Source organism: Bubalus kerabau, chromosome X, assembly GCF_029407905.1.
Source record: "Bubalus kerabau isolate K-KA32 ecotype Philippines breed swamp buffalo chromosome X, PCC_UOA_SB_1v2, whole genome shotgun sequence".
In the NCBI taxonomy this organism is placed as follows: Eukaryota; Metazoa; Chordata; class Mammalia; order Artiodactyla; family Bovidae; genus Bubalus; species Bubalus kerabau.
This window is the reverse complement of record NC_073647.1, coordinates 138,042,754-138,069,371: the sequence shown is the minus strand read 5'-3', so window position 1 is coordinate 138,069,371 and position 26,618 is coordinate 138,042,754. Positions and strand designations below refer to the sequence as shown.

The following is a 26,618-nucleotide window of genomic DNA, read 5'->3' as shown; positions in this document are numbered from 1 at the left end:
AAAAAATGGAAGATAATTATTTATAAGTAGGACTGGAGCTAGATAGTAGATTAACAGAGAGACTCTTCAGATCTTAGAAATATTTTAGCATCTAAGACGTGATTTAATGGACAACAGTGGTCCTCTAGGCATTGATTACTTGATGAATGCATCATATGCTGTGTGTGCCTGGCACTGTGCCTTGTATATTTTTTTCTAAATAAGAATTCAGTTGGAGATGATATTTTTTTCTTTCTTATTTGGATGGAGAAATATTTATATATGTGTCATTTGATTTGAGGCCCTAAATGTATTTGTTTGTCCTTGAAACAGGGATGTCACTTGACATCTTTCAGATCCCCTGTGTTGTCCAGACTTGGTTATTGATTGATATTCAGGAGAAAGACAGCCAGGCCAGAGGCTCCAATAGCTCTCTATGAGTTGGATGGTTTTAAATCGTAAAGAGGTTTTCTTTCAAAATTTCCAAAGCTTCCTGCATTCCGCCCCTTACAGCAAAGCTCACATTGCATTGAGGGAGGGAGGCTATGGATTAGAAAAGGTGGGAAAGCAGAGAACGGTATGGTGGGAAGCCATGCAATTAAAAAACTGACTGAAATTATTACCTGATTTCATAATTGACAGAATATTTAATTCAGATATAGTAAATTGACACACCTCTACACAGAGACAATTATGACTGACTGTATAACACCTGACAGAATCAATTATAACTGACTGTTGTTTGATACCTTTGCACGGAAATAAATGAAACAGACATTCAGAACAGAGACGGCTGCTGCCTGTGTGCCTAAGCCTGCCTTAATTAAAATAAAATAACCAGTAGGCGATGTAAAAATGTCTTTGCCTTGTGGTTCGTAGTGCAGTGTGTTTCTTTAAGTCCAAAAAGGCTTTTACAAAGAGTAAAGCTGAAAAGAGATTTTTAGTTTACTGATACAGAAATAAAACATCTGAAAGAGAGATGGTTTCCTTAGATGGGCGAATATTCCATTAAAAAAAAAAACAGTTCTGACATCTTATTTGATCCATTGGCTTTTAACTAAAATATTTCAGACAAGTTCAACATGCAGGTGATGGTCTAGTTCATCCCATATAGAAAATACTGTAGCTTGCATGATTTTGAGGTTTTAGACTCTAATTAGTAGAAACCAACTTTTAAATTAGCAGTTAATTTTCTTGTCTGATAAAACATTGTGTGAATAATGAATATATAGGCTCACTCGGTTTTCATTGTTTTCACAGGGCTTGGGGACAGGATATTTTTTGGTAATGAGTATATAACCCTAAGGAATCCCCATGTAGAAAGGACAAGGATAAAAAAGCTGTAGATACATGTTCCCCCAAATGTTATTCCCAGGAAAAGTAGATTTGCTTTGTTGGTGTATAACAATGAGTGATTTGGTGATACTTCTGTCCATTGGAGTATATTTTGCTGATGCGCTTGTGTGTAGGAAGAGTATTTCCTTCCCCGTCTGGATGAAGTTTGGATTTTTTGTGCTGATTGTTGAGACAGCAACAGCTATGGCCTGTGGCATCTTTGTGGATGGGGCAGGATGGCTGCACATCTCTGCTGCTTGCCTGAGGGCCTCTTCCCCAACTCCCAGAACCAGAGCAGAGAGAAGGAGTCTGCTTCTACCGGCTACGTTAACTGATTTCCACCATTTAACCCTGTTTTCCCTTGAGTTTTAAAGTGGCAAGTGAGTGTAGCGTTAAGAGAAACAGAGTGATGGAAGCCTAATGTGGGTGGCCCAGGTGCCCAACGCAGAGAGAGGACAACCACAAAGAAGGGGTGAGCTCTTTCTCCCCACAGCTCCCACCCCCAGTGCAGCCTGTGGCAGCTCGTACAGTTCTTTTTCCTAGAAGACCTTCCAAACGTTATTGATTCTATTCTCACTGGGGAAGCAAGTAGGATCCTTGATCTGCATCTCTAACTGGCGTGGAATGGTGCCTCTGCTGTATTGACCAGCTATGGGATATGCTGGCGGTCACAGTTGTCTTTTACGAAGAGCACCGAGTGACGCTGGTTGTCATTCTAACTTGGCTGTGTGGCAGCGTAAATAGTCCCCTTTCTAACCAACCTGGTGGGAAAAGTCAATATCCCATCAGCAGAGGAGGTAAACACATCAGGAGCTGTGCCCTCTCTCTTCCTCCCCTGCTCTGTCTCACCGCAGCTCTGTAAATGTCTCTCCCCGGTCACACATGCATTTGTGTCATTCACATGCACGGGGCGCCGGCCGGCCGCCACTGCTCGGGCCATTGTTGTGTATTCCCAGACTCCGATAATTAGAACTTTCAAAGTGTCTTTCTCTCCTTGCTTAACGATGCACCCTCTCTCTCTCTCTCTTTTTTGCCTCTTTTTCCACCCGCTTTGGGCATTTAAATCCTCTCTACAAAACTTTCTGTTGTTGTTTTTTGAAAGGCAATTGATGTAATTTAGAAAAGGTTGTAGAGAACAAACGTGAATGTGTAGCTAAGGAACAAAAATCTGGAGACTGAGTTTTCATTTTCCGGGTGTTTTGTAGACTTCACTGTTGCTCTGTTGTTTCTGTGGGGTTTTTTCTTTTGGTGATTGATGTGCCCTCCCTTCTATGTTTCCTTCCTGATGCTTTCCTAACCTGGGGCGCCAGGCAGCCTCGCTCTCCCCAGGCTCCTTGGCGCAGGCCAGCATCTGGGGGCCTGCCCATGTCTATCTGGGAGCAGTGAACAGGGGTGCATGGATAGGGGTGCACAGTGAGCCTCACCACAAGTGAGCTCAGGGTTCTGGCTACCTGGCTCTACCTTTTTACATCCCAGATCTCTAGCTCTGTGTTCTAGGGCAAGTGACTTAACCTCCTCAGCCATCATATTGGGATTTTGTTTTAAGGGCCTCTCCAAACACCTCAGAGGGTTCCCAAGCAGCTTTGAGCAAAACTGTGTCATCTTAACCATCGTGGGCAGGGTTGGCTACCCCAGGGATCACCCTGTCTCTAAAAGGCCAGACCTGGGTGTCCCAGCCCACTGCTCCTTACAAAGAACCAAGTTTAGAGGTCTCAGACTCTGGGGGGAGAAAGGAAGGATCTTCTCTCTGGCTGAGAGTGCCCTGGGCAGAATGGGAAGGCCAGGGATGAATGGGTGGAAGGAGCAGGAAGCAGAGAAAGGGCAGCTGCACATCTCAAGTTTAGAGGTACACGGTGTGTACAAAGAAGAAAGAAGCAATCTTGCCAGTGGACAGGTGCTCTCCAGACAGCATATCCCTTGCCTCTTTGAGCAGAGGGGATTTTGTATAGCAGAGGGATGCAGATGGAAAGGACTAGAAGCCGACTAGGCCCATCTGATCTAGGGAGTTTGCACTGGGAGGCTCTGCCTTCCTTTTGAGGCAAACTGGTTCCTGCCACGTCTGTACTTTGCATGCAGTTGCATGCCTGTGCTCGACAGCACCACAAACCGGGTGTCTGCGAGTGGAGTTCACCTTGCCTGCCGCACATGGCCATGCACCTGCAGTTCCCATCATTGAGAGTGGCCCTGTCCCCGGTGTGCTGAGTTGGCTAGGTGCTGAGAAGTGGTGGGCAGGGGAAAGGAAGAAAATCTTCTTCAGAGGAATCTCGGGGTTCCCTCTCCCCCAGCGTGAGACTGGCCCCAGGGCTAGACCAGCCACAGGACCATGAGGACATCTGAGACCTGGAGCTGTAAACAGAACTCACAGCTCCTGCTCTAGTGCTTCAGAAATACTGGATGCTTTTTTAAAGAAGCTGCTTCTGAGACTTGTAATCCTTTTATTTTTATTTCTTTTTAGATAAATTGAAGAAGCAGTTTTTTACTCCCAAAGTTCTTCAGGACTATAGAAAACTCAAGAACACAGCAGAGCAGTTCTTGTCCCAAAGTGGCTATTCCGAAGTGAACCTCAGCAAACTCTTCGCCGATTGTGCTGTATGGTCCTGAGGGGTTCCAGGAAGTGGACCTGCAGGGATGGTGGAAAGAAGACCTACATCCTTGGCACCTGCATCATGGCCCTGGCTGCTTCTCCTGCATTGCTTTTCCTGTGGAACTACAATCATGTTTGTGTGGCTGTGACTTGGGAGGGGGATTATTAAGGGGCAACTGCAAAGGTATTGAATCTATCAAACATCAGGGAACAGCAGAAGTACCTTCCTCTGACAATATACCTTGTGCTGTTGAAACACCACCAGGAAAACTGGCTGCTTCACATTGGCATTCTGCACTGGATTTCTAGGGGAGGGAAGAGAAATTGAGAGTGGCTAGGAGGCAAGTGGCTTTTACCCAGGACCTGTAGCAGAGGAGCCCCCAGAAAGAGGGGTTCACAGAGCCTGGCAGCAGGGCTGGCACTTTGCCTTTTCACATGCCAGTTAAACCCAATCTGAACCCAAGTACTTCCCAGGCCACTGGCTCCAGGAGCAATTGTCCCTCTCAGTCTTTAAGGGGGAGATTTAGAAGCTGTGCACTTATTAAATAGATTAAACAGAGCTTACTTGTGTACTGAATTTCTCCAGAGCCCAACCTGCGCATGCACATGCACACTGGACAGCTGTTTACACTCACCTGCCTTTTTCATTTCCTCAAATAGAAAATCTAGGTAAAGGTTTATACAAAGGGAAAGTACATGTTAAATAATTTGATATCCTATAGCATTTCATTAAAATGTGTATAGGCCAGGGCAAGGACCTCTGTGTTACATTCAAAAAAAATGAGGGGAGGGATGTTTAATCGGCCCTGGTGCTATTTTTCTCATTTCTTCAGAACGGTGCCTTTTTGCCAGAAGCGAAACGTATTTCAATGTAGCCATCTTTCCTTTCTTACATTCTTGGTAAGATTAAAAGACTAAAAAAAAAATTCCCCTTATACAGCTATGCTATATTTTTTAAAAAATTATCTACCTGTGGAAAAAAATCTACGTGAATTTTCATAAAGGAAATATATGCTGTGCTTTTTTTTTCAATTCAGAATAAAGTTTTCTAAAAGGAAAACCGCTGCAGTGACTCTGTATCAGGTGCAAAGAGTGGACTGGAGGGGGCAGCCAGGAGTAAGGGATGACTGGAAACCATCCCCTGCCCAACCTCAGCCTGCTTATTAGGTCTGTGCTCAGAGATGCTTGGCATAATGTATGTCTCAGTGTTCTGAGTGGCATTTCAATATACTTTGAGTCCTTTGAGAGATGAAATATGGCTTCTCGTGTGCTTTGCTGACTTGCATATTCAAAGAGAGCTAAGCCAAGAGTCCAGTGCTGTCTCCTTTGGGAGAGCAAGGCTGACGGCCCCTGGAAGAACAGCCCCCACAAGAGAAAGGTCACCCAGCCTGGCCCCTAGTGAAGGCATACTGGTTATGTAGTACAGATGATGCTGCCTTATACCTTGCTTTGCCTTCTCTTTTCTTTGCCTCACCCTCTCCTCCTTTCTCTTCTTATACTCAGGTTCGAAGTAGAAATACTTTGGGTTTATGACCATGTCAGTTAGTTAATGCCTTGGTACCTCAAGCTCTGCAACCTGTCAGAAGTTGCAGCACCCAGGCTGCTCTGGGAAACTGAGGATTAGTGTGTTTTTTCCTTGTTGTTACCATGTAGGATTATAGAGATGGCTCTCTAATGTATGCTTCCTATGCCCACACCTCCACTTTGCTTTCTGAAGAGAAAGCATGTTTTCCTTGATTTCTGGGACCTGGGGTTATTACGGCAAGTACAAAACTTGCTTGTCAAGAAGTGCCAGGAGACAGAAACAACTTCTCACTGGTCTGCTTCTTGTCTCTGCATCTAGATGTAATCATTGTGAGGGCAGGAGCCATTTGTGTAGAAAGTGCATATCAGAAAGTCAGATATTTCTTAGTACAGTTCCCAAAAAAAGTTAACACGGTGGTTGATATATTCTTATTCAGATCAGTAACTCCAGGTTAGTTAAGAGGATTTTCTGGGAGGCATTTGAAGATTCCAGGATTTTATAGAAAGTTGCAACTTTAGGATTGAGTGGATCTCTCTGTTAAAAGATTGGAACATGGCATGGTCACTTTTCTCTGAGAAAGGTTTCTTCTTGATTTGCACCGTCTGATAACACATGGGTACAGTGAGTACCGAGATGCTGCCCACTTTGAAAGGGGGAACTTCCCCATATGTCTTCACAGGTTCCCTGGCATGGGTGTTAAGCTCAGGTGATAAAAGTGAAACAGGCCGGTTTCCCTCTAGAGAGTGGCAGAACCTCGTGAGCCTGAGTGGCCATGTCCTGTCCAAAGGAGGCAGGAGCTACTCAGCAATTCTGGGAGGGACAGAGCCCTGGGTGGTCATGGGATCACGTTTTCAAGAGCCAGGAATCCAGACATGGCCATAAAGTATCTCAATTCCTAAACTTTGGCAACTAATTTTAAAAAATAAAATTCTAAATGCTGTGGGCCAGACTAAACCTCTAGGATAAATTTTATCCACTCCAGTTGGGAAATAGGGCCCTACAGGAACCCATCTGGAATTTTTCTGTTTCCTGTTGAATTTAGGGGCTGCCAACAACAGGGAGCACATTCATTTTGGTCATAACTTGGTATAACTCTCAACTCTCCTTCGTGTAAAAGGGGATGTGGAGACCGGAAGTTGAAAATCCTACAAAAGTGCGCTCAGTTAAGATTTTAATTTGCCCAGGAAACAGATGGAGTTCGTCTTGAGACTGTTACCCAAGACATGGGGGCGAGCCAAAGTTCACAGACTGCAGTTTGGCGGAGGCTGGTCAAAGGGGATGAATTCACTGCCCCCTACCACCAGCTCCTTCTCCAGCCTGTACCTCCTCTTACCTCCAACATATACAGATGCACCTCAGCATGCCTTTTCGAACAGATTGAAATTACTTTGGCAGGTAATGCAGAGATAAGGAAACTCCAAAAGCAGCTTTCTCTGTCTTGTCAGGGTTTTATGAAAAACACTAAGCCCCAGATCCTCTTCAGAATTCACTGACCGTCAATTCAGTTCTCCCATCTCCCATCCGAGACTTTAACCCGCCTTGCCTTTCCCTTTCTCTCTCTCTCTCTCTGCTCACCTAAATATTTCTTAATTGAACGGTTTGCTGTGGAGCTTCCTTATAGCAGTTTAATAGATGAACTCATCTGAGCCAGCCTCAAATTTCAGATTAAAATTCCTTCATCCCGAAGGCAGCATTATCAGGTTGTTGGAGGCTGTTTTCAAACCTTGGTTTTGAATAGCAGCGGCTCTGCATTAATTTAACCACTAAGCTAATAAGTAGGTTTCGTTTTGTTATGCTAAGCTTTATTGCTTTTCTTTTGATCAGAATGGTGTTGTTGAGCAAAGCAGCAGACAAGGCATTCTTTGATGAGGGAATTAGCGCTCCATTCTTCCTCTATTATTCATAGCACAGTGGAATATGTAAGTACCTGAGGGTGTCAAAGGAGCGCAGGTTCTATTGCAAAGTGCTCGCCTTGTTTCTCTCAATAGCTGACTATGAGATGATAAACCGCTTAATACACTGTGCTAATTGGATGAGAGCAAAAAGAGATGGGAATTAAGGCGAGGCAAAAGGAGAAAGTGCAACCAGCCTTCAATTCACTCTTTCACCACTTTACCAGCACCAAAGGAGGCACAAGCTTTCTATAAGCAGACTAGAGGTTTTGTGCAGAGATAAAATGAACGTGTTAGTGGATTCAAGTAATACACTAATTATTGCACAGTATAAATACCACTACTGGTTTTATAACAGGGAGGTAAACTTCTTTTGAGAGGGTTATAGGATTGCTTGGCAGTGGTGTAGAACCTAATAAGGGCCCAGAGTAATAACCCCTTGGATTAACAAAATTGCTGCTTGTAGAAGTATGATTCAGGCTTTTACGAAGATTTCCGGAGAATGAATAAAAATGACTGAATGACATTTCTTAATGTATAACTGGTAATCGCTCCCTTTGCTGTAAAGAAAAAAATGTATACTTCAAACCGGACTGTTAATAAAGTCCAGGGACAACACAACTTTTTCCTTTGAAAAATGCTTCTCCCCCTCCCCCCACCCCAGTCAGGTAACAGCTTTTCTTCTCCCCGCCCCCCAGCTAGGCTGCCACTGTCACTTAAATACATAAGCAATTGCTCCATGGAACTCGGTGTTCCAAAATACCATTTTAGGCCCCATTTAAGACCCCCTTCATTCAGACACACTCACTTTTGTGTATACACATACACACATGCTCACATACATATTTTTTCCTCTAAAAGCAAGTTGAACTAACTCATGTATAATTTCCTTCCCTCTACCATCAGCCACTTTTCCATTCTAGTAAGGTATTTGCACTCAAAACGGTATGAAAAACAGAGGTACAAGTGCCTCGTCTCTTGGTATTACAGATCAAAACCAACAATAATAAGTGTTTGTCCCAGTGGGGGCATGGTAATGAAAAAAATGGGAAACTGGCCGAGGCCTATACTGGTGACTTTAAATGAAGACTGGGTTTCAAGCCCTAAAACCTTCCCTTTGGTGATCACTCTCCCTAATTCATCCACTTTCTATCTTCCCCACACAGGCCTGAGCTATCCTCCCTAACTGTCCACAGTCTGGCTCATGGGTAGCTGGTGACTGAAGAGTACTTAGGGACATCTTCTGAAATTACTCGGCCTACTGCTCCCTTCTTGCCTTGCCTTTCGGGGCCCATTCAGGATCTGACTAGCCTGTCTGAAAATGTAACAAATTAACTTGCCCTTTCCCTTCATCCTTCCCACAGAGGCCAAACTGCGCTCCCTCACCCCTCACCCCAAGATGCTGTGGGGGTGGCCCTGGGAAAGCAGGTGGTGGGGCATTCGGGCCTGGGGGTGATAGGGAACAGCCATGCCCCCATCACAGGGGCTCTCCCGAACTCCCCTGGGCTCTGCATGGCCTCCTCCAGGGTGGAACAGGTTTGCTTAAGGTTGGGGAGGGGGGTCAGCTGCTCCCAGCATTGTGACTGCTTTCCCAGATATTGGGGCCAAATTGGGTTGCCATTCATTAATAATGCTCACAATAAGATTAAATCATTCTGGAAAATCTCATAAAATCCCCCTAAGTACGCTCCAGTGGCTCTTTCCAATCCCCATCATTCAGCACTTGGGGAGGTTTGGAAGGAGAAGAAAATTGGTTTCTTTGCTTTTAATGCTGCTTTGAAAAGATACTCAGAGTTTGTCATGCGTGACATGTCACATGTTTAATGTGGACTTGCTGGAAGTCAGGGGGTCTTTAGCGTGTGATATTTATGGGGAATATTAAGTGCAGAATGAGGTCCTTCCAGCTGGGGAAAGTTGAAAGAATAGGAGGCCCAGGACCGGGCTTGTTTGCAGCATCAGAATGACATAGGATTAAGAGTTTGTAAAACAAGGAGAGGGGTTCTCATTGGCCAGTAATAAATGTAATCCTTGGAGGTAATTTCACGCAATTTGCTTCTGCTCCATGGAAGGGTCAAATGAGAAAAAATGACTTAAAAAAGAGTTCATTAACAGGAAGAATGGTACTGTTTCTCGTATACCATCCAACTGGCAGCCTGGAAGGGGGAAAAAAAAAAGCCCTACCTAAACAAAAGCCAAAATCAACGGAAAATTGATATTGACCACCAAAAAAAACCCCAAAAAAGCCCTTTCCCTCAGGCCCCTCCTGTGCTCCTCAGGCCCCTCCTGCGCTCCGCAGTCCCCACCCCACCTCAAACTCCTGAGAAGCCCTGTCCACCCCAGGAACTCGACCTTCACCCCAGGAGACTCTGTGGAGTCTGGTGAAGGCTTGAGACACTCAGATCTCGGGGAATGTCCTAGAAAGTTCCTGCTGAGCCTGCAACCCCCGGAGAAGGAGTGTGCGGCGGGAAGGGCTGAGCCGAGGTAGTTGGCGCCTACTCCCCGTGCCCGGGGCCGGGCCCTGCTTGCGAGCTCCGCCCTCGCGAGCCAGGGCCGGGCCGGGTGACCCGACGGCCAAGATCCGAGGAGCCCCCTCAGCCTTGGGCCCCGCGGGCGCGCTCCCCAAGGTGTCCGGCGGGCGGGGGGATTGCGGCTTGCCGGCCGGGCGGGCGAGCGGAGGACGCCCGAGGCTGAGGGCGGCAGCTGCGGAGCCTTCGCCCACCCGCGAGTCGCCGCTAACCTCTGCCGGCCCCCGCACATGCCCCTCGGCCGCTCACGCCTGCGCCCAGAGCGGCGAGGGGACCCGCCCCCCTTCTTTGGGGCGCGGTCCGGGAGCGCGCGTGGAACCCGGCGGGGCCGGCCCGGAGACGCGTCCGCGCCCCCAGCCGCGACCGACTGGCCCCGCGGCCTGGTGGGGCTGCGGCACCGGCTCCAAGAGCCACGCTAGTCACGCCGCGGCCTCCCCCCTCCCCGCGCCTGCCCCTCTCCCCAAAGGTCCAGCGCACTAATTACTACAAATTGAAACTAATTAAGCTTCTCTTCCCTTTCCCATCACCCTGGGAGCTTTGGCGAGACCCGGCCCCCGCGGGCGGGCTTACACCGAACGGTCACCCGTGGGGCGCAGGCAGGGCCCGGGGGAGGGAGAAGCTACCGTCGCCGCCGGCGCGGGGAGGGGTGCGCCCAGGGGGTTGCAGATTGCGAATCTGCTTGGGTCTCCTCGCGAAACCTGAGTTGTTTAGATTTTTTTTTACAAGTATATACATTTCCCAATGCCTGGATAAGTGATGTAATGACATTTGTCGAGTTAAGATCTGCCACTTGGATACCCCTCGCTGCCTTTCCATCACTGTTTCTGTGTTCTCTCTCCCACTCTCTCCCTCCCTCTCTTCCCCCCACCACACATCCTCCTACCTCCCCCCACACACTCCCTCCTCCCTGCTCCCGCTACCCCCGCCACAGACCCTCCTCCCCGCGCGTGTACCGTGTAGCCCGCCCCCTCGGAAGCCAGCGCCTGGGCTCCTCTCTCGCGCCGTTTCCCGTCATCTCGGACTGCGCACTTCCTTGTACGTGGCACTTTTCACGAACAGTTTCCTTCGCCTTCCCAGCTAAGACTCCCCGCTCGCTTCAAATTTCTGTCTTCACCGTCAACGCCTCCCTCAAGCCCACCCCACCTCCGAGGCCCAGGGCCCTCAGCTCCCACTGCAACACGACCCAGGAGATCCGAGATGCACGTGGAAAGCTCCGTGGCGGCGGCGATCTTAACCCTTCTTAGGAAATCCTACGGATCTTTTGAGGATCACATTCAAACCAGGGCCCTCCGCCAGGAAAACGGGAGTGCAGATAAACTCTGGGGGAGTCGGGGCGCAGGAGCCCACCCGGTCTTCTGGGAGGGGGGCCTTCTACTGTCCCCTCAGCTCCTGTAGAGAATATTCACACTTCCTTTTGTTAAACATATATTTTTTTTTATTTTGAGCGTGACACTTCTCCACTAGATAGCAAGGAAAAGTGATAACAATTACACATTACACAAAAGTACTGTACCATTGCCTTTATCTTGAAGGTTTCGGAAGCCTCTACAGTTAATAAGTTAAATAAAGGGCTTGAGTACATAAATATTTGTCTAGGAACCCTACCGTATCTACAACACAGTAAGAATCTACAGGAGGACAAACTTTTACCATACCACGCTGAGTGCAATTGCGTTATAACATTTCAAATATACAAAGCTCTGTTCTTTTTCTTTTTTTAATAACAATGGTATGTACAGAATCAATAATCACAGTTTGGTGACTTCAACAGTCCATATTCTAGCAGAGTATTTCCCTTTGGTTTGATATAAAAACCTTGGTTGATGTATGATAAAGAAGAGAACAAGAACAAGACGCCCCTTTCCGTTAAGTGCACTGTTAGCTATCTTACAGATTCGCATTCGCTTCCCCGCCGCCGAAGGCTGGGGCCACGCTGGCAAGATCAACTTGGAGCGCCAAAATGCTATTTGGAAAAAAAAAAAAAAAAGCTAAGTGGGGTGTCAGGAGGCAGAGAGGTTGGGGTTTTTAAATTGTTAACTTCAATACCAGGTGACTTAGGGAGAAAACCTCCCCGATATTTTCAATAAAAGAATGGGAGAGAGTGGACGTTTGAGTTGGAGCGAAGTTGGCAGGGGCAGGGGCGGGTGGACAGCCAGCCGAGGAGGTGCCACGTCCGGGTAGCGCCGAGGGCTGCCTTGCCCGCGTCCAGGCTGCTGCGAAGGCGGCTGCGCTCTCTCAGTGCCGTCTCGGGAGTGTGCTGGTCCTCTGTTTCCATTTGGTCTTGAGTGGTGCTGAGTGAGGTGACCTTTCGGGTCGCGCCCGGGGCGCGAGGGTGGAGGGAAGCCTTTAGCACACCTCCTTGCCCGTGCTGGTGCCCGGCAGGATGTTGAGCTGCGTCAGCTGCGCGGCGTGCTCCTTGGCCTTGAGCCTCAGCGCCGCTATGCTCGAGGCGCGTCTGTCTGCAGCCGCCGTGGCCGGGTCGGCCAGCGCGCCCGACGCCACTGCGCCCTCCACGGCCGGCGTGGGCTGTCTCAGGAGCGCGGCCGCGGTCGACGCGCTGGTCAGGGGGGCCATGGTGGAAAAGAGCCTGCAGGGAGAGCAAAACAGCGCGGTGACGCCCCGAAAGCTGCGCGCAGCGCCTCGTGCAGCCTTTCCCGCCGCCTCTCCCCGGCGGACCAGAAGGGCGCCGCCGCTGGGGCACAGAGTCGCAGGTCCGGGGTTGGGGAGTAGCTGGAGGCGCGGGCGGGAGGCTGGGACGTTCTAAGGCTTTACTAGGGCAGGAAACGAACAGAGTGGGGAAAAGACCGAGGGGCCAGATATTCCTGGAGGGACCAGAGCCGTGGAGGAAGCAAGCCCCGAGTCCCCGAACCCCACGGTCCCACTGCGCGGATTCTGGGCTTTCGCTTAAAAAGGGAGTGTACTTTAGACTAGGAGCTCCAACTGCCTATAATACTATTTGCCGAGAGGGAGAAGAGAGACAAAGAGAAAGGAGAGAAAGGGAGGAGAAGAAAAAGAGAAAGGACAAAGTGGGATTAAAACTGAGAAACACCTGTGCTGCACTTTGTACTCCTCCTATAGAGCGCCTTCTCGGCCCGGGGCTCCTTTCACCCTGGAAAAGCTGGTCTTGTTTGCCAGCCTTCTCGCCGCCGCGGCCGCCCTCCTGCGCCGGGCAGAGCTGCCAAAGCCCGACCGACGACCGCGAGGTGGGGATGGGGGCTCCCGCCTGTTGATTTCCGCTCGCCAGGCAACTATGACCCGCTAGCACCGCATTCCCTGCGCCCCATGCAGTCACCAGTACCAAAGAGCCCCCGGACCCGCACCACCACCCCCCCCCACCCACCCCCCGCGTGCAGCGCACGGCAAAACCCAAGTCTGGGACTCCAGTCCGCGAAACCGCCTCCAGAAGGCGCCAGCATTGACCCGCACGGCGCTTCCACCCTCTGCACTGCACCGCGCCAGACTTGCGGAAGAGGCCGAGCCGCCCCTGACCCTCAATGCCACCACCACCGCCGCCGCTAACTCCCAGGGCTTTGGCTCCGGCCCCCGGAAGGCCAACTCAGGGTTTCCACCATTATAAATGAGCCCACCTGGGCTCGAGGAGCGCCCCCCGCTTCTCCCAAGCCCACCCTCCTCCTCTCGTGCCACCCCCACCGCACCCTCCTTCCAGCCTCTCCAGATGTCGCAGCTGGTACTCCAGCCATGGTTTGGCAACTTTAACAAGTCACTTGTTGTGAGAAGAGGAAAAGGAGAGGGTGGTGGGCGAGGAACAGAGGACTTAAACATTTTTTTCCAATAAGAAACAATCAAGTGTGGCCTGGAGGGGGCGTAACATGCTCTGGTTCCACCAGGTAAACTGAGTCACTAACTACACTTCAGTGCACTTTCTGTTTACTTCATTGGTTGTTACAAGAAAGTAATTTTACTGAGTCTTTTTTGAAATTTTTCTCCAAGACGATTTTTTTGTTAAGTGGCTGCGCAGTTGGATGAATCTATTATTTCTTTGTTCTCCGAAAGAGAGATCACTGAAGCTGCATTCAGTTTTACTTTCACTGCACTTTCCAACTTAATACATCTCTCCTTTGTTTCTTTGTCTGTGTGATTATACAGACTTTTAATTTCATCATTCGATGTTCATTTAAAGAAAGGGATTTATAATATATGATGAACCGTTTCTTTGATTTCGTTGTCTTGTGCTGCTCTGGGGGTCCGGGGTTGCATATATGAGGGTATGGTTGGCAGCGGATCACTTGAATGACAAGGAAGGTAGAGTCTGGGGAAGAAGAAAGATTTCTTTGGACTCAGAGGGCCCTTGGCCCCAGGGCTGTATTTCCTCTGGCTGCCAGGCTTTGGGGAATGAGGAAGGATTTTTGCAAAAGTTGAAAAGTCATCCCGGCTCTGCAGCCTACACCTGTACCCTTTTACACACACACCACCTTTGGTCTAGGCTGTTGCTGCCTTCAAATGGTACTTTAAAGCTTTCATTGAACACTTCCAATTTCTGTGGTTGCTGTTGTTGCCACTGCCCTTTCCTCTGCCGTTCAGTCCCAAGTCATTCCCTTCAAGATCCGCACTGTTTAAGGCAACATTAGAGATTATTTTCTTTGGCTAAGTCTCAAGTTAAGCCAAAGAGGAAAGATGTGTGTAGTCCCTACCTATCTCTGGCCTCCTCCCAGGGCCCCAGCCTCTGTGCGTGTATGAGAGAGACAGCCTCCCCGAAGCCGCGTTTTACCTGCCGAACGCAGGGCTGATGAAGGCCGGGTGCCGGAACACTGCGGCTCCGAGGAAAGTGCTCAGGCCCAGCGGCGCCCCGCTGGGCGGCAGGCTGGCCGAGCCCGGAGGCGGAGGTAGGCTCGGGAAGGCGGCGGCGGCGGCTGCAGCAGCGGCAGTCCAGGCCGAGTCGAGCGCGGGATGGTGCGGAGGGAAGGGGCTGGCGTCCAGGTAGGGGCTGAGCGGGTGAGTGGCCGAGAGCGGCCCGGGGAAGGGCAGACCGGGGGGATGGGTCTGTGCGCCCGCCTTCTCCCGCTTGCGCCACTTCGCCCGACGGTTCTGGAACCAGACCTGCAAAGCCGAGAGAGGCAGGGGTCGGCGCCGCTCCGGCCGGGTAGGCGCTCCAGGCGGTCCCCGCCTCTTACCCCCGCTCCGCGGGCCCTCCCTCCTTTCCACTTTTCCACTGCAGCCCTCGCCCACCTCGCCCCTCTATGGCCTCAGGTTGTTCAAGGACACGTCTGGGACCAAAGGGGCAAAGAAAGAGGGCCTAACTTAAAGTCATCTGGAACTACTGGGCAAGTGAACCCTTTCCAGTGGACATTTTAACTAGCCTGGTTCCTTTCCAAATTTAAGAAATGGTTTGTTGTATTTAGAAGTGAGGAAACCAAGGTTTACATGTCTGCGCTGCCATTTGCTTGCTGTGTGTCACTTAAACCTCTCTGAACCTCAGTTTTCTAATCTGTAAAATGGGGATAATAAAACTTTATTCATAAGGCTGTGATGAGGAATGAGTCAAATAAGGCATGTGGAAGCTGGCATTCAGTGATGACTCTTGGGAACAGACAGCCATCAAGAGAATGCACAGCAGCTTTCTGTGGCAAATCAGCTCTTTTCACCCATTTCGGGTTTTCCCAAGAGGTGACAGAATCTTTGCTCTACGTTGAAAAGGGAATCAGGGAGGTGGTTCATTTAATCTTTCCTGAAATATTTACTGAACACCTATGAGCACTACCCTATGTTTGGGGGCTTGAGGGGAGCTGGGACTGAGGGAAGAAATACCCACGATAATTAGCAAACAGGCATACAGTTTAGGAGGCAGTTGTAATGAAGCGTGGGGTACACAGCCTGCTATCTGCAGGGGCTCCATGCAGGGCCAGGTTCTGCTAAGGAAGGCAGTGACTGCATGGATCAGGTCTACAGTGATACTTGGACACAGAAACCAGAGTGTGGGATACCTGGAGACTGGGCACATCTTCATAGCTAATTGGTCCTTTATTTCTTCTGGGGATGTGGTTTAAGTGGGTTATTTAAGTAAGATAGTTGTAGGTTGAGGGGAGGTTTTCAGCAGAAGGTATCTTCCTAATTGTTAATAGAAAGCAGCTTTAGTAGAGACCTTTACCTGAAATGTGGCAGCTACCATGGTCTAAAAATAACTTTTAGGAGCATGAAAGTATTTTTATGTGACCTGCTCATCACACCCACAGCTGAGAAGATACGCTCCTTCTCCCTTGAAGGCATTAGTATTTTTAGGGCTGAGTTTAAGCCTGCACACAAGTCTAAAAATTAAGAATGAACTCTGGGGCTATACAGAGTTATATTAAAATATAATGTAAATGATCCCAGAGGTATATGTTTTTTAAAATTTTAAGACATCTATGCCTTTCAGATATACACACTGGAGTTGTCATTACTAGCACTGGTATCTAGGTTTGGTTTGACTTCTAGATAGCCACCTAACACAAGAAAAACTGAGAATCCAAGTCGGTTGATTACTTAAAATTCTGCCCAAAGGGGGCCCATCCATAACATTTCACAGCCCTCAAATAATCTATTTGAGAATTGCAGAAACATTCCAGTGTGGAAATTCAGAGACTTGAAAAAATAAGACTAGATGGGACCAGGCTGGGTGGGCAGCTTTTGTGTATCCAAATCTGTCTAGACAAGAATACCCGCCACTCCTCGATGGCAGTGAAAGGAGTAAAGGGCGGGGGGACAGTGGAGGCAGAATGCCCTCAAAGAACATGGAAACCTTCTAGAGACAGATCGGCTCTCGGCTCAACTGCAATTATCAAGATGTCCCCCTGCAATTCCTCATTATTGAATTAATACCTCTGAGGCCCCCCAAAGGTAAACGAAAGGACTCTAATAATTCATATTCACTTAATTACATCTTCTCCAGTGAATAGGGAGAGAGGAGAAGGGGAGGGGGCGCTCTCTTTCTTTTTAAAAGTTATTTAACTTTCCCACGACTCGTTCCCCTGAGCAGAAAATGCAGAGTTGCTGTCACATCTCTGTTTGACAATGGAGAAATGTGTCAACAGAAAGGAGGGGACAGGCCTCATCATTAGCCCTCTAATGCAAGAAGCTGTTGTGTATTAAATGAGCCATATGGAATTTATTGTGCTTTATCAGCGCTTGATTTTGACTGTAAAGTGATTCCCTCAGCTCCTAACCCAGGGACATCTGTTTTCTGTTGGCCATCGGGGCTGCCCAGTGTTGATCGTCTCTTTGGTTATGGGGCCTGGGTTCGGAAATGCACTCTGGTATGGGGCTGCAAACACCTTTAATAGCATTGCACTCACTCCCTATTAGATCAATGTGGGCTCATTGCTATAAAAAATGGGAAATCAAATAGCATTAGCCAGCTCCTTGTGCGGGCGGAGGGGAAATCAAACAGCATTTTGCCTTCAAATGGCCCTGTTTGTTCTAGCACTAAGTGGGCTTTTATGAAGCCCGATTGGAGACTTAATCGCAGCCAAATACCTGCTTGGAGCTGAGCGGATTTGTCTAACAACCAAATCCATGCTCCATCCCATTATTTCAACCAGGAAAAGTCAGTTCGCAGATTGTTTCCTACAGGGACTGTGGACCAGGGGGCTTCTGAACTGCAGTCTTGGGGACCCTGAAACCCCTCTTCTGATCCTGGACTCCTCCCACAAGGCACCCAAACCTAGAAACCTTCCCCTTCCATCTCCCAGATCTTCATATTTTAATATAATTTTGTGCAGGGGTGTTTAGGTTTATCTTTCTGATTCTGCTTCTCTTCATTTTATGAAGGGGGTCTCTCAAGAACCCCCTAATCCATCAGCCCACCTCTCTTCCACTCTTCCCCCAGCCCACTGCCCCTCCTTTCCCCCCTCTCTGCAGTGCGGCTCACCTGGACCCGGGCCTCAGTCAAGTCCAGCCTCATGGCCAGTTCCTCCCTATAAGAAAGCAACACACAGGCAGGAGGTCACTGCAGGCTCCAGCAACCGCCTGTCAGCCACCTTTCCTTCGCTGGCATCCTCTTCCATTAGTGTCTAACAGACACCTGGGCATCACCACCCCTTCAACACTGGAGTGTCTTCTATTTGACTGCAAACGTGAAAACACAATACACTCCCAGATACAGGATGTTGTCTATTCTATTGCATCATATTATATTCAAGAGTGACAGTGGTGACTTCATGACTGAACAAGTCTCGGATTCTCTCTCACTCTTAAGCCCGAGTTAGATAAGACACACACACACACACACACACACACACACACAGTGCTTATAGCCTCTTTTGTCCTAAGAGTAAATGGGAGAACTCTCCACTCAACTAAAAACATTTCTTTAGCCCTCCTTGTTGCTTTCTGCCTTCTTTAAAAAATGTTCTCTCGCCTCTCCTTCCTCTCTCTCCAGCTCTCTGCCTTTTCTTCCATCTCTCTCTCCCCCGCCTTCCTCCCCCGCTCACCCCCTTAGGTCATACTCCCCATTACCCTCTGGAGATATGTTAAGCTTGTTAAGAGTTCAGTGGGGTAATTTTTCGATTAAACAAAATTTTGCGCACCTCCTGACTCCAGTGCCCACTACAAACCCTGCCCATCTCAGGGGAAGTCAATTTAACTGAAACCCTACCCCGTCATTGCAGTTATTACTGCGACAATTAAGGCAAATAGGAAACCATTAAGATGCTGTAAAATGGCTTACAACCTGTTTACCGAAAATATGAGCTCGACGAGAGTAATTGGCTCTCCAATCACTAATATGAAAGAGCGGGGCCTGCCCCAGCCTGGGACCCGGCCTGGCCCACACCTGGAACTTCAGGACTGGGAGAAAACTGGTTCACTGGAGAGCTTCCCGCTGCTTCCTGCTACAGTAAGCGTCAGCAGATCTAAAACCCCAAAACCACACTCCTGCCTGGGTCCCAGCAGGAGCCAAGGGGCTCTAACTAGCCCCCTGGGTGGGAAAGAGGTGGGCATGGGGTGGTGACAAGCAGCCACCCCTCTTCGTGTACTTTGGTTCCCCTGGAGAAGCTAAAAGGGCAGACCTGCGTGCCAAGCAACATCACCTCATTTTCTTCTTTTGAATTATGTGTGTGTGATAAATGCAAAAAGCGGGTTGGCCGCTTAGCTATTTGATAGAGACAATTACTTTAGAATTTATTTTCTTTTTTAAAGATAATGAAGGGACTGGATGACACGGGGAGGGCCAAGTTTAGCTCAGGGGATGATCAAGTTTAGTGCTTTGCCCCGAGTCGGATCTACTCTTTTCCGTTTCTGGTTAGGAGACAGTTTGGCAATTAATTGCTAGACCAACTACCCTGGAACGTTGGCTCAGGCCTCCTGAGCGCTAAGCAATTTCTCCTCGGGTTCAAATGGGGCAGGCAGCTTTCCGGGGCTACTAAAATGCACATTGAAAAGTCGTACACGGCTCGTGCGAAGGTGGGGCTGCTCGAGCTTGACAAGCCCAAGTCCGGGCTGACTCCCATCCCTTTTCCCCTCTCCTATGGGGAAAGTTGGCCCTTACCTGGCTCCTCGCCTGAGCCAGACCTTAGCTTTGGGATGGGAGAGGAAGGCCCCTTGCCGGGCCGGCATCCCAGGTATGACTAAGCTGGCTCTCAGGGGCCCAGTCATCTCACAGGTACATCTTTCCCCAAAACTCGGGTGAGTGGGAATGGAGCGGATCCAGGAGGAACACCCGGGTTTAGACACCAGTCAGAAGGGGGAAATTCCCCCCAGCTGTTCTGTCTGTTGCCTGCCAGGCTCCCAGCAGTCCAAGCCTGCCCCTGTAAACCCGCGTACAGTAAACCAACACTGCGTTTAATGTGCGCGGAGGGCGAGAGGACAGCGATGGAAAGGGGAGATTGTGGTCGGTGCCTCTGCAGACCAAACGCTGCCTAGTTCTGACTTCCTTCGGTTATTCCAGGAGTCCTCAAACGACAGAACTTGGATCTTTTTAACGGCCTTCTCTGCAGGCGCGGGCAGCTTCACTGCGTAACTGATACCCACCAGGCTCCCGGGGCATCAGGCCGGGAGGGCAAGCGCACCACACAGCGGCCAAAAATAGCCCCTGCTTAGCCCTGGTGGCGAGGGCCGGCAGCGCTGCTTGCGCCTCGCCTGGGACCTGGCGGGGAGTCGGGATTGCAGCGCCAAGGGCCCTGAGTGTGAGCGCTGGGGTGCGCACGTCTCCAAGGTGGCACGTTCGGGCGCCCTTTGGAGAGGCCGTTTCTTTTTCTCTCTCTAGCTAAAACGTGTAATTACAAAAATTAAACTGGAGAGACCTCGGGAAGGGAAAAACAAAACAAAACCAAACCCATCCCAGTCTAAACTTACAAGCCCAGAGTAGAGGGGGTGGGAGGGTGTTTTTGGTCAACAGGGGTTTGGCCATTGGGAGGGCGCGCCTGGGGTGAGTCCAGGAGCTAAGTTCCTGCCCCAGCCCCAGGGCCCTGCCCTCCCACCTTCCCTCTCCGGGACCCCCTCGCGCCCTCCAGCCGCTGCTGCCACGATCACCCCTCGCGCGTACCTGGTGAAGACGTCTGGGTAGTGCGTCTTCTGGAAGGCCCGCTCCAGTTCCTCCAGCTGGTAGCTGGTGAACGTGGTGCGGTAGCGCCGCTGTTTGCGCTTCAGCAGCCCCTCCTCTGAGTCGCTGCCGGCAGACAGGCACACGCTGTCCTCGCCGTCCTTGCCCTCAGCGTCCTCCGGGTGCAGCAGCAGCTCCTCCTTGGGTGACAGCTCCCCGCCCTCGGTGGCCACGGCGGCAGCAGCGGCGGCGGTCACCGCTCCTGTGGCGGGCACAGCGCAGCGCCGCGGTTCCTTGAGCAGCGCGCGGGCGTCGTCCTCCAGCAGCTCCTCCTCGTCGTCTTCCAGCAGCTCCTCTTCCTCGTCCTCGTCCTCTTCGTCCTCCAGCAGCTCCTCCTCCTCGTCCTCGGCGCCCGCGCCGCTACTCGCCGCCTGGGCGCCACCTGGGCCGCCGGCCGCTCCAATGCGCTCGTCCGGGTGCCCGGCGCCCCCCGGGCCGCCCAGCTCGTCCAGCGCGGGCGGTGGCGGCACGAAGGGCGCCCCGTTCTCGCGGTACGACTTGCTGCGGCTGATGCTCACCTGCGGCGCCTGGCTGATCTTGAGCGTGTCCCAGGCCGCAGCGGCGGCCGCCACGGCGGCCCCTGAGCCATCCGGCCGCTCCCCGGGCCGCGCGGTCGGCGGCGGCGGCGGCGGCGGGGCCTCCCCCCGCGGACCCGCCGTGGCCGTGGCAGCCGCCGCCGCCGCCGCCGCCGCTGCTGCCGCCGCCGCCGCGGCGCCCTGGAGGAGGCGGCCCCCGCCCGGGCCGTACAGGCGCCGCAGCTTGGGCGGCAGGTGCAGCTCGGCCTCGAACGGGGCGCTGCTGCCCTTGGGGGAGCCTGCGGGCAAGGGAGAGCGGTCAGCGCGCCGGCCGGCGGGACAGAGTCGCCGCTCGGGCCGGCCCTCCGCCGCTCCCTCCGCGCCCAGGCCCCGATGCGCGCGGCGCCCCCCGCACCACTAGACTCCGAGCCCTCCCCTCCTTCCCCAGTTTTCTTTTTACTTTTTTTTTCGTCTCTCTCTTTCCCTTGCTCTTGTTTCCTTCCTTTTCCCTTTTCTCCTCCTCTATCGGTCCTTTCTTTTCCCTCTTTTATTCTTCCCTTTATTTCCTTTCTTCCTTCCTTTACTTCTTTCTCTACTCGCCCTTCCTTTCATTTTTAAATCACTTTTTCTTTCTCTCTCCCCGTCTCATCATTCTTTCCGCATCTTTCTCCTCTCCCTTCCCTTCCTTTCTCTTTTTGTGCACTCCTCTCCCCTTCTTCCTTCCCTCCTTTATTGTTTTCTTTTTCTTTCCTCTTGTCCTCTCTTCACCTTTCCCCTTCCCATTTCGGGGCAAGAGGGAATCTGCAAACATTCAGCAACTTTTTAAAAATCACCACCACTCTGAAAACTTTGTGCACGACCTCTGCCCTCAGCTCTGCCACGCGTTCCCGGCTGCGGGTTGGCGAGAGGGGCCACTGCCTGGAGGGCACCGGGGGAGGAGGGAGCGGCCCAGTGGCCCTGAGTGAGGACCTGGCCCCAACAGCCCCCAGCAGGAGGGGCGGGGGTTCCTCGCCCAGAAAAATCGTCCTGGAGAAAATGGGTTCGGAAAGACCTGGGTGGGGACGTAAGGGGGTGCAATAGGCACAGAGCGCTCATTCCCCTCGAGGAAGCGCCTGGCACAGGTGCCACTGCAGGCTAAAAAAGAAAAGGAAAAAGTCAGTTTTATTTTAAACGCCCCCTTCCCCGCTGTCCGCTCCTGTCTTCCAAGTGACGTTGCGGCTGGACCGCTGGTTTACAGAATTTAAAAGGCGAAACTTGGGTGTAACAGTTTCGGGGCAAAACGACAGTTGTTCTGGAATTTTTAATTTTAGGGGAAAAAACAGCTTTTAAACGTCTCAACTCTAAAAAAAAAAAAAAAAACAGCAGAGGAAAATATAGCACCCAGAAGCCGCACATTTCATACACTTCAGATACAAGAAGGAACATTTGGGGAATCCCAGGGAGATGTTTTCTGCAAAGCTTGGGTTTAAAAGATCACAAGTAATCTACAATTTTAAAAAGAAGAAAAAAGCAGAACACCTCGTATAAAGAAATCTTCCCAAGAGGAACGGCCAAGGCGCACTCCGCCTGGAGTCCCCATTCACAGCTTTTGGGGTTCTTCTCTTCACCAAGTTCTTACAAGAGTCCACCCGGCTCCTGCTGTTCTTGGCCCATCGCCCCTCTTCAGAGCACTCGCAAGGCCACCAAAGGGGGTATTTAAACGACCTAAGAACCAATACCGAGAATCTAAGGGCCCTCGAAGCGAAGCTTGGTCTCTGCTTTTTCTGGAAGCAGAGAGGGAGGGAGAGACATCCCCGGGCAAGAGGTTTACTGCTCTTTGAGGTACCAGGCCTCAGAGTTGTTCCCTCTTTTTTCCTCTGTCTCCAGTTGGACAACCGCAGGCCCCTGGCCCCGGAACATCGCACATCCAAACCAGTGCCTAGCACCCTTTTCAGGTGCTCGGCAAGCACAGCCTTACCTTGCATGGCCTTTTCCTGGTCGGTGCGGCTGGCCAGCGGAGCGGGCAAGCTCTGCGCGGCTCCCAACAGCCGCATTTTGCACGGGCTCCTCCGGCCCAGGATGCTGTCGATGCAGTAAGAGGAGAGCAAAGTTGGAGATTTACTTTTGCACTCGGGCCTCTCGGAGCAGCCCTCCTCCTGGTACTGATTGCTCATGGCTGGGGTTTTTTTTCCCCTGGGCGCAGAGAAGCGGGCCGCTGGCTGCCTCTCGAGGCGGGTGGGATGGATGGGTGTGTGTTGAGGGGGTGGGGTTAGATGGCTGGTTATAATGGATATTATTGCGATCTCTGTGCCTCTCTGCCTCTCTCGGTCGCTGGCTGCCGGCTCCCGCCCTGCCTGCGGCCGGAGTTCGCCCTCTCGGCGCTCAGGACAAGCAGTAACAAGTGTAGTGAGCCGCGGGCGCGGAGCTCTGGTGTCTCTCTCCTCCACGTGCTGAGAGGCGCCCTCTGATTGGCTCTCACCAGAGGCCGGGCTGCTCTGGGCTGTGCGCTCCCGGCAAAGCCCGGACTGGATTCTGGAAAAGCCGGCGGTGGAGGAGGGGCAGCAGCAGGCACGCACCCGAGCCAATTTTATTTTTATTTTTTGTTTTCAACTAGCAACTTTCTAAATACTCCATTCTGTTCCTGACGCTCCTCCTTTAACCCTTTAGGGCTAGCCCGAAGCTCTAACGTATTCGGATGTCAGGCCAGTGGGTGCCATTTGGGCGGCGTGCGCCCCTTCCACCAACCCGAGGACCTCACTCCCTTGGAGGCAAGGCCTTGAGGCTTGGCTCGCGTACGGACGGATTTGGCCCTTTTCAAAGCCAGTGTCGCTCTCCCAGGACAGTGCCTTGACCTCAGTGGCCCTCTGCCACCGTCCTCTTTAGGCCGGACGGGCCGCCGGGGTGACGGCCGCCGGTAAACGTCTGTCGTTGGGGCGTTCAGTGTTCTCTTGTGGCCCAACGCCTTGAACTGTTAGTCCTCTCCCTGAGTCCAGCGGTTGCTCTCTTTTTAGTAGGGTCTCATCACCGTCTTCAACTCTGCAAAAAGTCCCCTTAAAGACAAAGGTCTGCCAAAGGCGCGCGGCCTTCTCTAGCGCATCTACAGAACAGGAAGGGACGGGCGAGTGTCGGCTGCGAGAAGGGGCAGCTGGGGACAGGCCCCGAGAGTCTCCCCCTTCTCCCCAGACACGCTGCCCTCTTCTCCCCATAAGTTCGCCTCTGTTAGGCCGTCACCCTGAAGCCGGACATTCTCCGATCCCGCGTTCAGGGAGCAGGATCTAACCGAAGCCCTGAGCGCTCTAGGGTGGGAGGGACCCAGGTTCAGCTTCAACCCAATCTCAACGCTTAAAGTTCTGAACTCCCCCCCCGGCAAAGGCGAGAGAGCGAACCTCAGGGAGAGAGCACTTGTTTTTCTTCTTCCCCAAACAGCTTCCAGTGCGTCCAGCGCTGAGAAACGGGACCCAACTCCGACTGAAGTTGTGCCGAGCCCGGGTGAGGGCTAGCACGGGTGCCCTCTTTTTCTGGGTGCAGGGCCCAAGGGATAGCCGGGGGCCTCGATGCTGGCAGGGTGGGGGCGAGGGTGGTGGGTGGGAGAGGAGCCTGGGAGGGGGAATCCACGCCGGGTTTTCCTCTCTCAACCCCTTCAATGTGTCAGAGAAAAGCGTTTTACAAAGGATTATACTTGAATCACTTACAGTCAGTATTTAAAAATACAAGGATGCATAACTGGAATTTTTTTCAGCCATAAACATCTGCATAACTCTTGGATGCTGGTGGGTGGGTGGCAGACAGATCAGGCTGGCTTGGCAGGAGCATTCAAGACACAACTGGAGGGGATGAAGGGTTAGGAACAGGCACATCAATAATGTTAATATTAATGTGATATTACTAGTACTATTAAGAGCTAGACGAAGAGGATCTGTGTCTATCGGTGTGTGTGTGTGTCTGTGTCTGTCAGTCTGTCCATCTGTCTCCGCTCTCTCTGGCTTTTAGTTTGAGTCTCAGCAGTTTTTCCTACACTTGGATGATGGGAGTTGGGGGCGAAAGAGAACCCGAGCTCTCTCTGACATTGATTTTCTTTTAAGCCTCTCTGTTGTTCCAAGGCCCCTGGTATCTTCTGTGTTTGCCTGCCTTCTTCCTTTTCTAGTCTCACCCACAGTTCTCTGTTATACAGCCCCGTTTAGCTTTAAAGTAACATTCTGCGCGCTGATTCCCTCCCCGGCCCTGAGCGCCCACTCCCAGGGTGCGAGTCTCGACGGAGCAGAGAGGCGGAAAGACTCGTAGGTCTCCTCGGAGCGAGCCTCCAGCCGCGGGAGCCTCGCGGGGGCCTTTGCGGCTGGTCACTGGGAGAGACAGGGGCACTTTTCCCTCCCCAGCGGGCCCCGCGTCGGAAATCTACAAGACCCGGCTGCGGGTGGCTCCGTGACTTCAGAGTCACACTCCGTCACACGCAAGGAGTGGGTTGAAAATGAGTCCACAAGAAGAGGGTGTTAAAGAGAGACACAAACGCACAACTCATTTCTGAGAGCCTAACGGGGTTTCAACTCGGTGGAAGACTTCTTAGCTTCCGTCCCCCTCCTCCCCCTTCTGCAGCTGTTCTCCTTTTTTTAAAAAAAGAAGTCGGACTTTCTGCTGGGGTGTATTCTAATTTTAATCATCCACTGCAAAAGGGGAGGTTAACATAGAATTTCTGATTCTGACTTAATGACCCCTGGAATTAAATCTAATTCTATTAATGGAATGTAGCATCTTTCTTTGGGAAACCTGGTGCAAACACTAACATTGTTATTTTATCTTGTGTATTTTTGGTATTTTCTAATCAATCTTCCCAAGTGAGGACGCTATTGGGAAAGCACATCCATTCACTTCGGGGAGAAGGGCCCGACTCAGCTCCCTTTACACCCAGCGGCCCTGAAATGATCTTTGTCACAATTCAGCACCCAAGTTCAAAATCTGCAGTTGGCTCTTGCTATTTCTGAAATATTAATTTTTTTTTAAAAAAGATAACTTTTCTAACATACCCACGGGGAGACAATCAGCTGGTATCTCCACAGTGTCTAATCAGAAGATGGGTTTAAGATATGTGTGTGTTATCCTACATGTTAGTTTAGAAAACAAAATGATGCCTCTAATATCTACGAAGAATTTAATTAATTTGTTGAGTAGGTAGACTTTTCAGGATTGGGCTATAGGACTATGTATAAAAGAACTTTTAGTTTAGTCAAGTTCATGTTTGCACTGTCGGCAAGATGCCACTTTGCTTTCTTTTCACCTCACTTTCTCCACTTTCTTTTACCCACTAATCAAAAGGAATTTCATTTTAGTAATAATATTATTCACGTTCGTACTTTGTTACTCACCACTCCTGGTTCCTCTAATCTTTGAGGTCTGTAACTGTTGGTTTTCTTTTCCTGGGCTGCCTGGAAAACAATGGTTTGCAGTTCATCTGCTTTTAAAATCAATCACTAAGATAAAAATGACAATTATGGCCGGAAGTGAGGGTCAGAGGTGTTCAAAACTGTTGTTTATGGTGAAAAGAACAAGGCTTGTCCCCAGGATTGGAAATAATAATTACCCAGAAGAGGCGAATGGAAGAAACCCCTTTCTTTTCTGTGGTGAGAGCTAATTCTACATTGTAGTTTCAAAATTATATTTGCAAGAAATGCGGGATAAGGGGGTGGCAGTCAGATGTTATTATCCAGGAAAAAAAAAATGTTTGGAGGAGAGTTAACCTTGCACACTTTTCATTTGAG

General features: G+C 50.7%; 2 protein-coding genes across 9 annotated transcripts in view; one reads left to right on the top strand and one right to left on the bottom strand.

Annotated features, from left to right (window-relative positions):
• POLA1 (DNA polymerase alpha 1, catalytic subunit) overlaps nucleotides 1-26,618 on the top strand; it is a 391,031-nt gene that overhangs the window by 295,171 nt on the left and 69,242 nt on the right. For 4 of the 8 annotated variants that reach the window (XM_055564223.1, XM_055564224.1, XM_055564226.1 and 1 more), the window contains one exon: nucleotides 3,770-4,848. The exons of 1 other annotated variant lie outside the window; for it this stretch is intronic. In XM_055564223.1, the coding sequence (XP_055420198.1) occupies nucleotides 3,770-3,915 (146 nt within the window). In that variant the 3' untranslated portion in view covers nucleotides 3,916-4,848. Of the gene's footprint in view, nucleotides 1-3,769; nucleotides 4,849-26,618 lie in introns of those variants that run through there. 3 more of the 8 variants (XM_055564233.1, XM_055564234.1, XM_055564232.1) reach the window with 2 other exon arrangements.
• On the bottom strand, nucleotides 12,042-23,257 carry ARX (aristaless related homeobox). Its single transcript, XM_055564237.1, has 5 exons — nucleotides 22,847-23,257; nucleotides 20,318-21,188; nucleotides 17,705-17,750; nucleotides 14,570-14,898; nucleotides 12,042-12,427 (listed from the first exon to the last, which is right to left on the bottom strand). The coding sequence occupies exons 1-5, from the start codon at nucleotides 23,040-23,042 to the stop codon at nucleotides 12,187-12,189; spliced, it is 1,683 nt and encodes a 560-aa protein (XP_055420212.1). The 5' UTR covers nucleotides 23,043-23,257; the 3' UTR covers nucleotides 12,042-12,186.

Excerpts from the sequence above, each read along its gene's own strand:
- ARX (XM_055564237.1), bottom strand. The coding sequence starts at position 23,042 with ATGAGCAATCAGTACCAGGAGGAGGGCTGCTCCGAGAGGCCCGAGTGC. Across the intron at positions 21,189-22,846 it reads CCAGGAAAAGGCCATGCAAG|GCTCCCCCAAGGGCAGCAGC; the intron begins GTAAGGCTGTGC and ends CCTTGCCCGCAG. Across the intron at positions 12,428-14,569 it reads ATCAGCCCTGCGTTCGGCAG|GCTCTTTTCCACCATGGCCC; the intron begins GTAAAACGCGGC and ends CTCTCCCTGCAG.